Consider the following 11,643-nt stretch of genomic DNA (forward strand, 5'->3'; position numbering starts at 1 on the left):
AACAGTAGCACTTGATGAAACTGCAGCAAGGCTGAACACGTTTATGAAGATGCTCCATCAAACAGCAAAGGGTTACACACAGCAAACTCCACCAAACAAAGCCACAATTAAAGCTTGTCCTTCCTAGGGCTGTGGATGTCATCCCAAGTGGCGTCTTCCCAGTTATTTTCAAGTGAAGCATAGAGAGCTCGCTTCCCGCAGGGGGAGGAGGACAGAGCTCCTTTGTGTGGTGAAAGCTGAGTGTTTGCCAAGGCCCAGCAAACAGGGATGCTCTCTGTGTGTGTCCCCAGAGCTGTCCAGCAAACCACTGAGAAGTGCTTATGCAAGGCAGGATGACACAAGATCCTGGGCTGGAGGCCTGGGAGTCTTCTCAGGTGTCAGATGAGGAAAGCTCTGCTTGTTTTTCTCTGTCAGGGCAAGGAACAGAAAAAGAGCTTTGGGGCTGGACATTTGGAGGACTCAGCCATCCCAAGGGATATTGTGACGCGTGGAGGGACCAAACTGCTGCTGCTGCTGGTGCCAGGAAGCTCCGAATCCCAGGCTGCTGAGTGCATCCTCCCACCAGTGACGGGTCACATCCCCTCTGCTCGGTTCTGTCCCCTGCACGACCTTCAGGAAGGGACCCTCCCACTCACCTCTGCCTCCTTTCTCTTCCCCACAGAGCTGCGACTCTGCAGGTGACTCCCAGGCATGCAGATCCTGCCCGTCCTCTGTGCTCTGCTCCTCCTGGTGCTCCAGGGAGTGACAGGTAAGAAATGTGGAGGGTTTGTCCTCTGTCGGTGCTTTTCAGGGAGGATTTGTCACCAGAGCTGATGAGTCAGGTGTCAGTTCTCCTGGTGGCTGTGCCATCCCTGCTGGAGACCCTCTGACCCCACATCTTTAAGGAAAGACTCCAGGTGCAGGTTGTGCTGTTGGGACCAGAGCTGGGGCATTGTATTAAAGCTCTCATCCTTCCAAATCTGGGATTTGACCCCTCTCCATGTCTCCTGACCCTTGCATTTATGAGTCAGCAGTACTGGGCACAGCAGCTCTGCTGGAGAGGAGGAGGAGGAGTAGTACCCTTGGAGTTCTCTCTTGCTCCAGGAAGAAGGCAGCAGGCACGATGGAGACCTCTCCCAGAGCCTGCCTAGGGTGTGGTGACTGTCTCCCATCCAAGTGCCACAAACTTGGACTCACCTGGATTTCTGCTGCAGGCACCTGCTCAGCAGCTGTGGCAGGGGACAAGCAGGGCTGGGCTAACTCTGGCCACGCAGGGACCAGGGGCAGTGCTCAGCATCTCGGCTGAAAGTCTCCTTGTGTCAGTGTTCACAGGGGTCTTAGGATGAGGGAAGAGATGCAGATCTGACTCCATGTTTCAGAAGGCTTGATATATTATTTTATGATATATATTATATTAAAACTATACTAAAAGAATAGAAGAAAGGATTTCATCAGAAGGCTGGCCAAGAATAGAAAAAGAAATAATGATAACAAAAGGCTTGTGTGTGATTGGCCTCACTGTGATTGGCCATTAATTAGAAACAACCACATGAGACCAATCCCAGATCCACCTGTTGCATTCCACAGCAGCAGATAATCATTGTTTACATTTTTTCCTAAGTCCTCTCAGCTTCTCAGGAGGAAAAATCCTAAGGAAAGGATTTTTCATAAAAGATGCCTGTGACATCTCCTCTCCGTGCCCTGCAGGGCTGCCCCCGGTTGGACCATCAGTCTGGGCGTGCGAGCGCCGCGGGGGATTCTGCTCCTACCGCTCCTGCCCGGCGGGGATCGGCCGCATCGGCCTCTGCTCCGACCGGGAATTCTGCTGTCGGATGTGAGTTCAGGGCTGCTGCTGCTGTTGGGGTTTGGGGTTCGGCTGTTGGGGGAAAACCAGGGATTCTGCAGCCTGAGGGTACAGGGCACTGCTGAGCCTCGCTGCTGCCCTGGTGAGACAGGCACTGCCAGACCTTTCCATCCCACAGGCGCTGGTATCCCTGATGGGCTCCTGGATCCCCGAGCAGGACACCAGCCCGTTGGGATGATGCTGCCCAGAGGCACCAAGCACAGCCAGACCTGGATCCCATGGGAATCTCATCCCCCAGTATCCCCAATACAAGGTGGTGGTCATTGCCACCGCCAAGATGTGTATCCTGGGTGTGCATCTCTTTCCTCTGTGTGTAGGGAAGGGCAGAGGGGATGGGGTGAATTCCTGACAGATATGGACACACAATCCTCCCTCTCTCCTTGGTGGCCTCAGCCACACCAGCATCTCCATCTGTGGTGGGAAAGGGGACACGGGTGACACTCACAGGGAACCCAGTGCCAGCCTTGTTGCCCAGAAAGAGGGCCCCAGCACCTCTCACACAGGGTGGAGGGGTGGCTGTGACCACCCTAATTTCAGTGGGGTCCTGCTGGTTGAACACTGGCTCCCAGGCTGGGTCAGGAGTCCTCGTGGGGCTGTTCCATGGGACACACACTGGCCTGGTGTCCTTGGGTCCATACCCAGCTCTGTGGCACAAGGGGTGTTGTGGGGTCCAGGGGTGTCTGGGGGATAGGAAAAGTCATTCTGTTCCAGAGGAAATAGGGATGGCTGTGCCATGGGGCTTCTCAAGAGCTTGGAATTGGGGTGGAGGTCAGTGCTGGGAGGGTTTCAAGGCCTGGGGGCTCGGTTAGGAGCTCTGGTGGGTCATTGTGGATGGCTGGTGTGCAGATCCAGGATGCTCAGCTCATGGGGGCCATGGGGGTGGCCCCTGCACTGCCATGGGACAGTGACCATGGGGATGCTGGGGACACCCAGTGCTCCCCTCCATGGAGCAGGGTAGCCAGGGGTGGGAGCAGCCTCTCCTGGGGTATTGGGCATTGCTGTGGGGACAGGGAAGGTCAGATCAGGGTGCCAGCTGTGGGTTCAAGTCTGGGTCTGGATCAGCAAGGCCAAGCTGAAGCTCTGATGGGGTCGAGCACAAGATTCCCAGGTCAGAGCAGCTTCCCATGGCAGGGCTGGCCCCAGCCATGGCCTCCCTGCAGTGGGAATTACAGAAGCTGTTTCCACACCATAAGCAGCAATCCCTGGCTGTGCTGGCTCTGGGCTGATCCTGAGTCTGGTTCCAAACCTTCAGGAGCAAAGATATTCCAAGGACCCAGCAATGGACTCCCAGTCCTACTTCTACAGATTGATGCTCAAGGAATGTCCCCATCATGCATCAAGGCCAGGTTGGATGGACTTGGAGCATCCTGGGATAGTGGAAGGTGTCCCTGCCCATGGCATCCCATTCAATGAGATGAATTCTGAAGTTCCTTCTGACCCAAACCATTCCATGATTCCGTGCATCTCTCTGAGAGATGACACCAGCCCCTGTGTCCCTGATGTATCCAACCTCAATTTCCATTCCCCTCTCCAGGATCCAGCTCCAGGAGCTTTGGTTCTCTGATCAATGGACCAGCACCCTGGAGACACAGCACAGACTGTTTGTACAAAAAAAGTTACAAATAAAGTTCACTGGGAATGCAGGACAGGTAATAAGATGGATGTAGGGCGTGGCCAGGAAGAAGCCATGGATACATTGCTTCTTTCTCTCTCATGATCTTTCCTCCAGGAGCCACCTTGATCTTTATCTTTCTGAAATACCACAGAATTCCTGTAAATCCAAAACCTCTCCTAATCAAGTCCACACCTCTAAGGCCTGATAGGGCCCTGTGCACCTTCCTTCACCAATCTCCCATAGATTGCCCATTTTTATACAGCATTTTGCCATAGTTTTATATAGCATTTTGCTGCTAGTTGAACCACATTTGTAAATTTTGTACCAAGTAGGGCAGTTTCAGAAGCAGTGAGTGGATTCAGACAGAATGAGGTAAAGTGTGGTCTCCCCTGAGCAGATTTCCTCTTTGCACTGCTTGACTATTTGAATAGACATCAGAAAGGCATCCTTAGGCTTATCACTTCCTGGCAAGTGGAATGCAAGTCACCTTGGCAAGGATGAAGCTGTTCTTGTGATGCTAAAAAAGAAGGAAACTAAATTTTTTTTAATGTTTCTATGTGTCACATAGCACCAGCTCCCTAAGCAAACTGACAGGACAGGAAGAGACAGATATTTTATCAGAGAATCTCAGAATGGTTTGAGGAAGAAGGGGCTTTTAAGGTCATCCAGTTCCAACCCCCATTATGATCAGGGACACCTTCCACTATCCTGGGTTGCTCCAAGCCCTGTCCAACCTGGCCTTGGACACTTCCAGGGATGGGGCAGCAACCTCTGGGCAACCTGTTCCAGGGCTTCACTACTCTCACAGGAGAGACTGGTTGGGACTGGTTCCTACTTCTGCCTGCACCCACCAGCCTGTTTTTTGTCCATCTCAGGCAGTTCATGCCATGCCACCACAGCCCGGTGCCACTGTGCCACAGGTGTCACAAGAGGTGTTGCATGGGGACAACGGTGCCATTGATTGCAACAGCTCCAGGAGGCCCCTCAGCCTCTGCTGTTGCATCGGAGAGGGAAAAGGAGAAGCCCCCAGCATCCCCACATGGATGGGTGGCTTTTTGATTGGCCAAGAGAAAATGTGTCGGCAAAAATCAGGGAATGTCCTCAGGGCTTGCAACAATATAAAATCAGAGTGTTTTGGCCAAAAGAGTGCTCCTTGAACCTGAGGGCTGCTGGACACAGCGATTCTTGTTGGGTTTGTGGCTGCCTGAACACCCAGACCTTTATCAGGTATGTGGCTGTGGGGTCTCCTGGAAAAGGATCAGATCAGGTAATGGATTTCCCAGAGACTGAAACAACATTAAATGCTCCTGAGGTTGTCAGGGTGGCCCAAACCTAAGAATTGTTTTTAAGAGGAAAGTAGAAGAAACATCATCCACTGTACCTGGAGGCAGCACCTTTGCAGTTTGGTGAACCACAGAGCTCAGGCTCCTGCCCCACCTGGGGTCCTGCCTGTCCCCATTGCCTTGGTGTCCCCTCTGCAGCTCTGTGAAGACCCAGGAGGAGCAGCAGCCATGAAGATCCTGTTCCTGCTCTTCCCCCTGATCCTCCTGTTGGTGAGAGGGGGGGCTTCAGGTGAGAGGCAAAGTGGGGAGACGGGGAGAGGTGTGATTACCCTCCATTACTGGGGTTTCCATGTCCTGGGAAGTGACCACTTTAGTGGGAGTGATGCAAAGGTAAGGGACGATTGAGGAGAAAGGTGTTTCTCCAGTGATAGTTCTATAGGACACAGACTTGGGGTGGAAAGAGCCCATGGAAATAGAATATTCGTTTCTTTGGTGGGTTAGGAAGGGGATTGGTTTCAGAATTCCACACCGAACCCAGCTGTTTCTCTTTGGGTGTCTCTGAATGTACTTTTGCCTTGTGTGTGGTCTTTGCTGTGGGGAGGTTGGAGCTGAATCATCCACTGGCCAGAAATGCACAAACACCACCAGCTTTTTGCAACCAAACACTGCTCTTACAGATGACCCCTTTAACTGTTCTGTATGTTTCTTTCCCCATGGAAACCCAAAATGCAGCTGGATGCAGGCAAAGAGGGGGATTCTGCACTTATGGGAGATGCAACTTCCCTGCAAGACCCATTGGAAGATGCACACTGTATAGTGTGTGCTGCAAGAGATAAGGTCTGGAATCTTGCCTGAGCACAGAGTTCCCGCTTTTGTCCACAATGAAATATGTAGCAAATGTATTTCCTGTGAATGTCTGCTACATAATCTCTTTATCTGTTCCTTGTGGGAGAGATGCCCATAAGGGAGGGAAAAGTCTTTTCTTTGGGGGTTTGGAGCTGTCCTGAGAGTAGAGCTGCAGCAGGCCCAGATCAGCCAGGGCCTCCCCACTCATCAAAGCCACCAAGGACTGAAATATTCCCTGTCCTTGGGCAGCACTGAGGACATGATCCAGGTCTGGCTGCATCTGCACAGCCCTGGAGCCAGGGCTGCCAGCACTGAGATAGCCCAGGCCCAACCTGGCTGTGCTAAGGACTGAACCTCACCTGCCCTGAGCCTGACTCTGCTGCACCTCACCCTGGGCATTGCAGGGCTGGGGACAGAGTAGCAGGGAAAGTTACACCAGGTGATGTGCTTGTTTCCTCTCTTCTTGCAATGTCTGGGGATGAGACCCTGAAATTGCCAAGCAGGACACGGCCCTCGCTTCTGGCTGCTGCACCCATCTGCTGATGTCCCCATGTGCTGATGTCTCCTGGCCTCGGTGGCTGTGCCGTGCCCAGCTGGGCTGACAGCAGCAGTGGCAGCTGCTCCTGCTGGCTGCTGCTGGGCTGGAGCCCTGTGGTGCCAGCCCCGGTGTCTTTGGGGCAGGGGCTGCTTTTCCCGCCTTGAATAAAGACGAGCACTTTGGCATTGCAGGGCTGGGCCGTGTCTGTGTGTCCTGCTGCTGCTGCAGGGCTGCTGTGCCTGCTGGCCCTGGGGCTGCCACTGCCTTGGTGGCAGCAGAAGGCCCTGGGCATGGAGCTGGGGCTGAGCAGCGCCTGTGTCCCTGGGGATGCTCCTGCCTGGCCGTGCTTTGGGGACGCTGAGCCTGGCACTGCCTGCTGGGCCAGCCTGGCTGGGCTGCCTGTGCTGGGGCTGCCCTGCAGATGCTCCCTCTAGGGAGCAGGATCCTTATCCTGATCCTGCTGATTATGGCTGTCCCTTGTCCCTGGCAGCCTCAGCTCCATGTGCAGAGCCGTGCTGGGGGCTGTGTCCCTTGAGTGGCCATGGCTATGGTGACACACAGGAGCTGTCCCTGCTACTCATCCTTGCCCTGTTCCTGTGACACAGCCCTCCCTGCTGTGGCTGTGCTGCTCCACACCCCATGCCACCAGGCAGGAGGAGGAGGACAAGGTCATGTAGCTCCTGTAGCTCATGGGTTAGGGTGACCTGTGAAATGGCTCCAAAATGAGCATGGCCAGAAAATGTCCAGAATTTTACACACAAGTAATAAGTGTGTTGTCTTTTCTCTGCTAATCTCAGGCAGTCTAGGGTGACAACACTGCTCCATCAAAAGCAGTGACTTGTCCATGTCTGCAAAGCAAACCTCAGGCATTAGGATTTGATTGGCTTAATATCTGTGTGTGTCCATGTCCACATGCCCAAGGAGCAACTTGTGTCCCTGCCTGTTGCAGTGAAGACTTTCTCTCTCAAGAGTCCAAGAGTCATAGACTCAGAGACTTTACAACTAAAGTTTGTATTATAATGTTTTTGATGAAATGTAATGTATTATAATGGGTTTTTTTATTACTAAGGTTTGGAAAGCCCTTTGAGATCATTGGGTCCCACTGTTCCCGCAGCACTAACACATGTCCCCAAGGGCCACATCTAATAGGCTGTGAAATTCTATCAGCGATGGTTACTCCTTCAGTGTCCTGAGCAGCCTGATCCAATGTTTGACCTCCCTTTCTTCCGAGAAATTGTTCCTAATATCCAGTCTAAACCTTCCCTAGTGCTAATTGAGCCATTTCCCCTGGGGGTCTTGGTTATGACTTTAGAGAAGATAGTAATCCCCAAAAGGCTTCTGCTGCCATTGCTTTCCAGAAGTGGACATTTTGGTGAAGGATGTTCAGATCACCCCTGCCTGCCATGGCCCTTCCTCCTCCTGTGCTCACCTCTGCTGGCACTGACCCTGCAGCTGTCACCACAAGCTCTGCAGTGCAGATCTGTTCCACCCCATCCCAGCCCGGTGCCGCTGTGCCGCGGGTGTCACAAGAGGTGTTGCATGGGGACAACGGTGCCATTGATTGCAACAGCCCCAGGAGGCCCCTCAGCCTCTGGCCCTGCAGCAGGGAGGGAGCAGGGCCAGCCCCAGCACCCCCACAGCCATGGGGCCTTCCCCCCTTGGCCCAGGCCACTTGTGCCAGCAGCACCTGGGGCCTGTCCCACCCACCAGCACGGCTATAAACCCAGCGTGCTTGGGCCACTGCAGCATTGCCTGGCCCCAAGGCCATCTGCACACAGCCATTCCTCTGCATTTGCTGCTGCCTCAACACCAAGATCTTTGTCAGGAAGGTGAATGTACGGCCTCTTTCTGGAATCCTGCCCATTTAGGGTCTCAGCTCAAAGCCCAGCACCACAGAGTCTCTGAAAAGACAAAGTGTTGGAAGCATCCAGGTGGAATATTTGGCCATCAGAGATGGCTGGGTGCAGTGTGTCTAATGCTGGCCAAATGCCCATGCACCCACTAGAATTACTTACTCATTTTCTGCTGCTAAAACTTTAAAGGGAATAAAGAAAAAATTATCAATGAAATAATAATAAGAAATCAGAAAAAACCTGCAGAACACTTCTCCTCCCCTGACACCTTCTTTTCTTTCTCACTGACATTGGATTGAGACAAAACCTGTGACTTTCAGTCAGTTCACCACCTCTAAAATAGTGTTTCTTCAGTTCTCTTAGGGAGAGGAGTCTCTCTTGCCATGCCATGGAGAGCTTTCCACAAGAAACAGTCCTCTTGGTGGCTTTAATGTCACCATGAATCAGCCACCCAGAAAAGGAAAATCTGTTTGGAGTGTGAAAGTCCCTCCCAATGCCTTGCAGCTCTCCCACAGCAGACTTCATGGGCCAAGTCAGCTTATTGGGGTGATATTTTAAGGATGAGCTGTTCTAGCATAAAAGCAAAAGTTCTCTTCATCCATCTCTGGGATAACAGAGGTTTTCTTCTTTTATTCCTAGGGCAAAACTTCTCATCTCTCTCATCTCTCTCTGTTCAAGATTCTCATTGGATCACAGCTACTGCAACATCTGCTTATTTCACACTGGTGCTTCTGCTCACGGCTGTTGTTAGAATGATACATCCCCCCAATGCAATCCATGAGTTACAGCCCCACAACAGAATTTCAGCCCAAAAACTAAGGTATCTCCTCAATCCCCTGCCATCTAGAATTTGATGCCTTCCTCATTGACCTCAGTGTCTCATGTTGTTTTCTCTACGTGTCTTCACCTTTTCCTTTTCCTGATTGAGCAGAGAACCAGCGTTTGTAGGCTCATTTTTTCTCAAGCTTTTTCAATTTAAACAGGTTTTTACAGAGTTCTGCAGCACTGAAATGTTGATCCCATGCAGGCTCTGCATCAGGGAAATCGCTCACAGTGCCTCTCAATGTCGGTCATGACGTCTCTGCCAACACTGTGTGAGCCACGCTGGCCACCAGCTCTACTCAGCTTTTCTTCATGTGAAATGTCAAAAACAAGAAAAACTGCTGCTGCTGGTTTTGTCCTTTGTCAGAACCCAGGACATCCCTCTGGCTGCCCTGGAGGGCTTGAGCCCCTGGCTGAGGGCTCAGAGACCTTGGCATAGGGCCAAAGACACCTGTGCCTTTGATTTTAACCCATGGAGAAAATTATCAACTTTGTGTGAAGATTTACAAGCCACAAGAGTTGAAATAGAATGATAGTTTGTCATAGGGTGAAAAAGTAAAATTTTGGGGTTTTCGGAATGGGGGATGAGAGGCCAAGATGGAGAGATTTGGGAATGCCTTGTCCTTCTTTTTAGCCTCCATCTTCTGGGTGATGGTGGCACTTCCGCATTGGTTTAGAGTAGGAACCAACTGTCTAACATAGGTGATAGGTATTGGAAAATTATTGTAAATAAAGTACATGTAGTTTTTAGTATAAAAGATAACATCACCCTGAAGGTGGTCAGTGTGCCATGGACCAACTTGCTAGACAAGCCTCAGCAGGTCTGAAAAAGAGTGTTAGATAACAGAAAATAAACAACCTTGAAAACCACAGCTGAAGAATCCTGACTCCTTCATCGATCTTGAGGCAGGATAAAAAAGAGACTTTCTAACACCTCAGGGTCATCTCGACCACAGAGACTCTGAGAGTCCTTCTGCCTGCAGCATGGCTGGCTAAAAGCAGCTAAACAGAGTTCATTGGGAGCCATGCTGAGGCAGCCACAGTTGTGCACTGTTGTCCTGGTTGTGCTGATTTCAGCCGTGCAGTCCTGTCCATGTGGCTGCTCCTAGTCCAGGATAGCAGTGGCGCCACGTGGCTCTGGCTGCTCCTGGCCTCCTCAAGGCCATCCCCAGTGCCAATGGCAGCTGGTGCTGGTCCTGGCTGCATGGTTGCTCCCAGTGCCCATATAGCCTATTGTATTTGCCCCGATCTCCAACAAAGGAAGGAATGATGAACCTGAATCCATGTTCTCAGAAGGCTAATTTATTATTTTATGATACTATATTATATTAAAGAATACTAAACTATACTATACTAAAGAGTATAGAAAGGATACTTACAGAATGCTAAAAAGGTAATAATGAAAACTCGTGACTCTCTCCAGAGTCCCGACACAGCTTGGCACTGATTGGCCAATGAGTGAAAACAACCCATCAGAATCCAATAGAACAATCACCTCTGAGTAAACAATCTCCAAACACATTCCACATGTGAGCACAACACAGGAGAAGCAAATGAGATAAGAATTGTTTCCCTTTTCTCTGAGGCTTCTCAGCTTCCCAGGAGAAAAATCCTAGGTGAAGGGATTTTTCCAGAGAATGTGAATGCCACAATAGCCCCCAGCCAGCATGGCCTAGCAGTGCTGCTGGAAAAAAAGGACCTGGGGTCTCTGCCGGTGTGAAAAATGTGTATTCAAAGTTGGCTTTCCACAAATATTAAAATGAATATTACATGTGTTGTGTTAGAAAGTTATGCTGTATTAATTTTCTTAAGTAATGTGTTAAATATAGTTTTAGGTTATAACAAAATGTTAAAATAGAAACTATGCTATGTAAGATATTTTTAAAGAAAGGACTTGCACTGAGATAGGAGCCACAGAACACCTAAATCTTTCAGAGAAAGAGAATTTATTGCCCCATTATCAGAAGAAACTAATTTCTTCCCGCCTCGCTTATCCACAAAGATGCCATCAGGATTAAGAGGAAGAAGCTGACACTGACCAGACAGAATCCTGTGTTTGAATGGAATTTATGCATCATATATGAGGTGTATGAATATGCAACAGGCTGTTGTTTTTAAGGGTCAATCCTCTGTGAGTGGGTGTTCTTTTTCAGGCTTATTTTGGCCCAGAAAAAGGTACCCGGACATCCGTAATTCTTTGTTTTTATTGTCTCATATTGTCCTAATCCAAATTGTCCAAATTATTATTACTCTAATTATATTACTATTTTCATAACCATTTTATTACTATTAAAATTTTAAAATTTTAAAAACAAGTGATTTGTGTTTTTCACTGCCAGGAAAGAGGCCCAGCCCTACTGGGAAGGGGCCCGAGCTGCCCCATCAGGACAGGGCCTGGTGGGCTCCATGATGAGGGGCTCAGCAGCTGCTCACCACCCCTCACAGGGCAGAAACCTCAGCCTGCTCACCACCCCTCAGAGGGCAGAAACCTCAGCCATGCCAAGTCCTGCTGCAGGCCAAGCTGGCCTGGCCACACAGGGCCAGCCCCACACAAGGCCTGCCCAGCCTGGCCGGTTTCCCATTCAAAGGCCAGAAGCCAAAAGACTTGCCCCGCCCTTTGTTCATTTTTATATGTGTCTTCATGGAGGCGTGTTCGACTCTTTTAAGTGGTTGAACTGGGTGTCAATCTTCAAAACTAGCCAGCTGATTGGCTCTGCTTGGTCCCCACAGGGAACCACCCCTGTGGCCTGTGGACCGCACCCCAACTGAAAACCAGACTTCGTTAAACTGCGGCGCTGGACAGAGAATAAAAGCCTTCAGGTGAGTATAGGAGGCCAGAACTT

At 50.6% G+C, this 11,643-nt stretch overlaps 1 protein-coding gene across 1 annotated transcript; it reads left to right on the forward strand.

The window, feature by feature from the left end:
• The first annotated feature begins 362 nt into the window (after positions 1–362).
• Positions 363–1,817, forward strand: LOC131556127 (gallinacin-5-like). The gene is made up of 3 exons (XM_058802543.1): positions 363–571; positions 662–748; positions 1,687–1,817. Exons 2-3 carry the CDS (start codon positions 691–693, stop codon positions 1,815–1,817), a joined length of 189 nt encoding a protein of 62 aa, XP_058658526.1. The 5' UTR covers positions 363–571; positions 662–690.
• Positions 1,818–11,643: the final 9,826 nt, after the last annotated feature.

This window comes from Ammospiza caudacuta, chromosome 3 (assembly GCF_027887145.1).
Source record: "Ammospiza caudacuta isolate bAmmCau1 chromosome 3, bAmmCau1.pri, whole genome shotgun sequence".
In the NCBI taxonomy this organism is placed as follows: Eukaryota; Metazoa; Chordata; class Aves; order Passeriformes; family Passerellidae; genus Ammospiza; species Ammospiza caudacuta.

Bases quoted from the DNA above. Each gene is read 5' to 3' on its own strand.
- LOC131556127 (XM_058802543.1), top strand. From the start codon at position 691: ATGCAGATCCTGCCCGTCCTCTGTGCTCTGCTCCTCCTGGTGCTCCAG. The intron at 749-1,686 runs GTAAGAAATGTG...CGTGCCCTGCAG, and splicing joins GGTGCTCCAGGGAGTGACAG to GGCTGCCCCCGGTTGGACCA.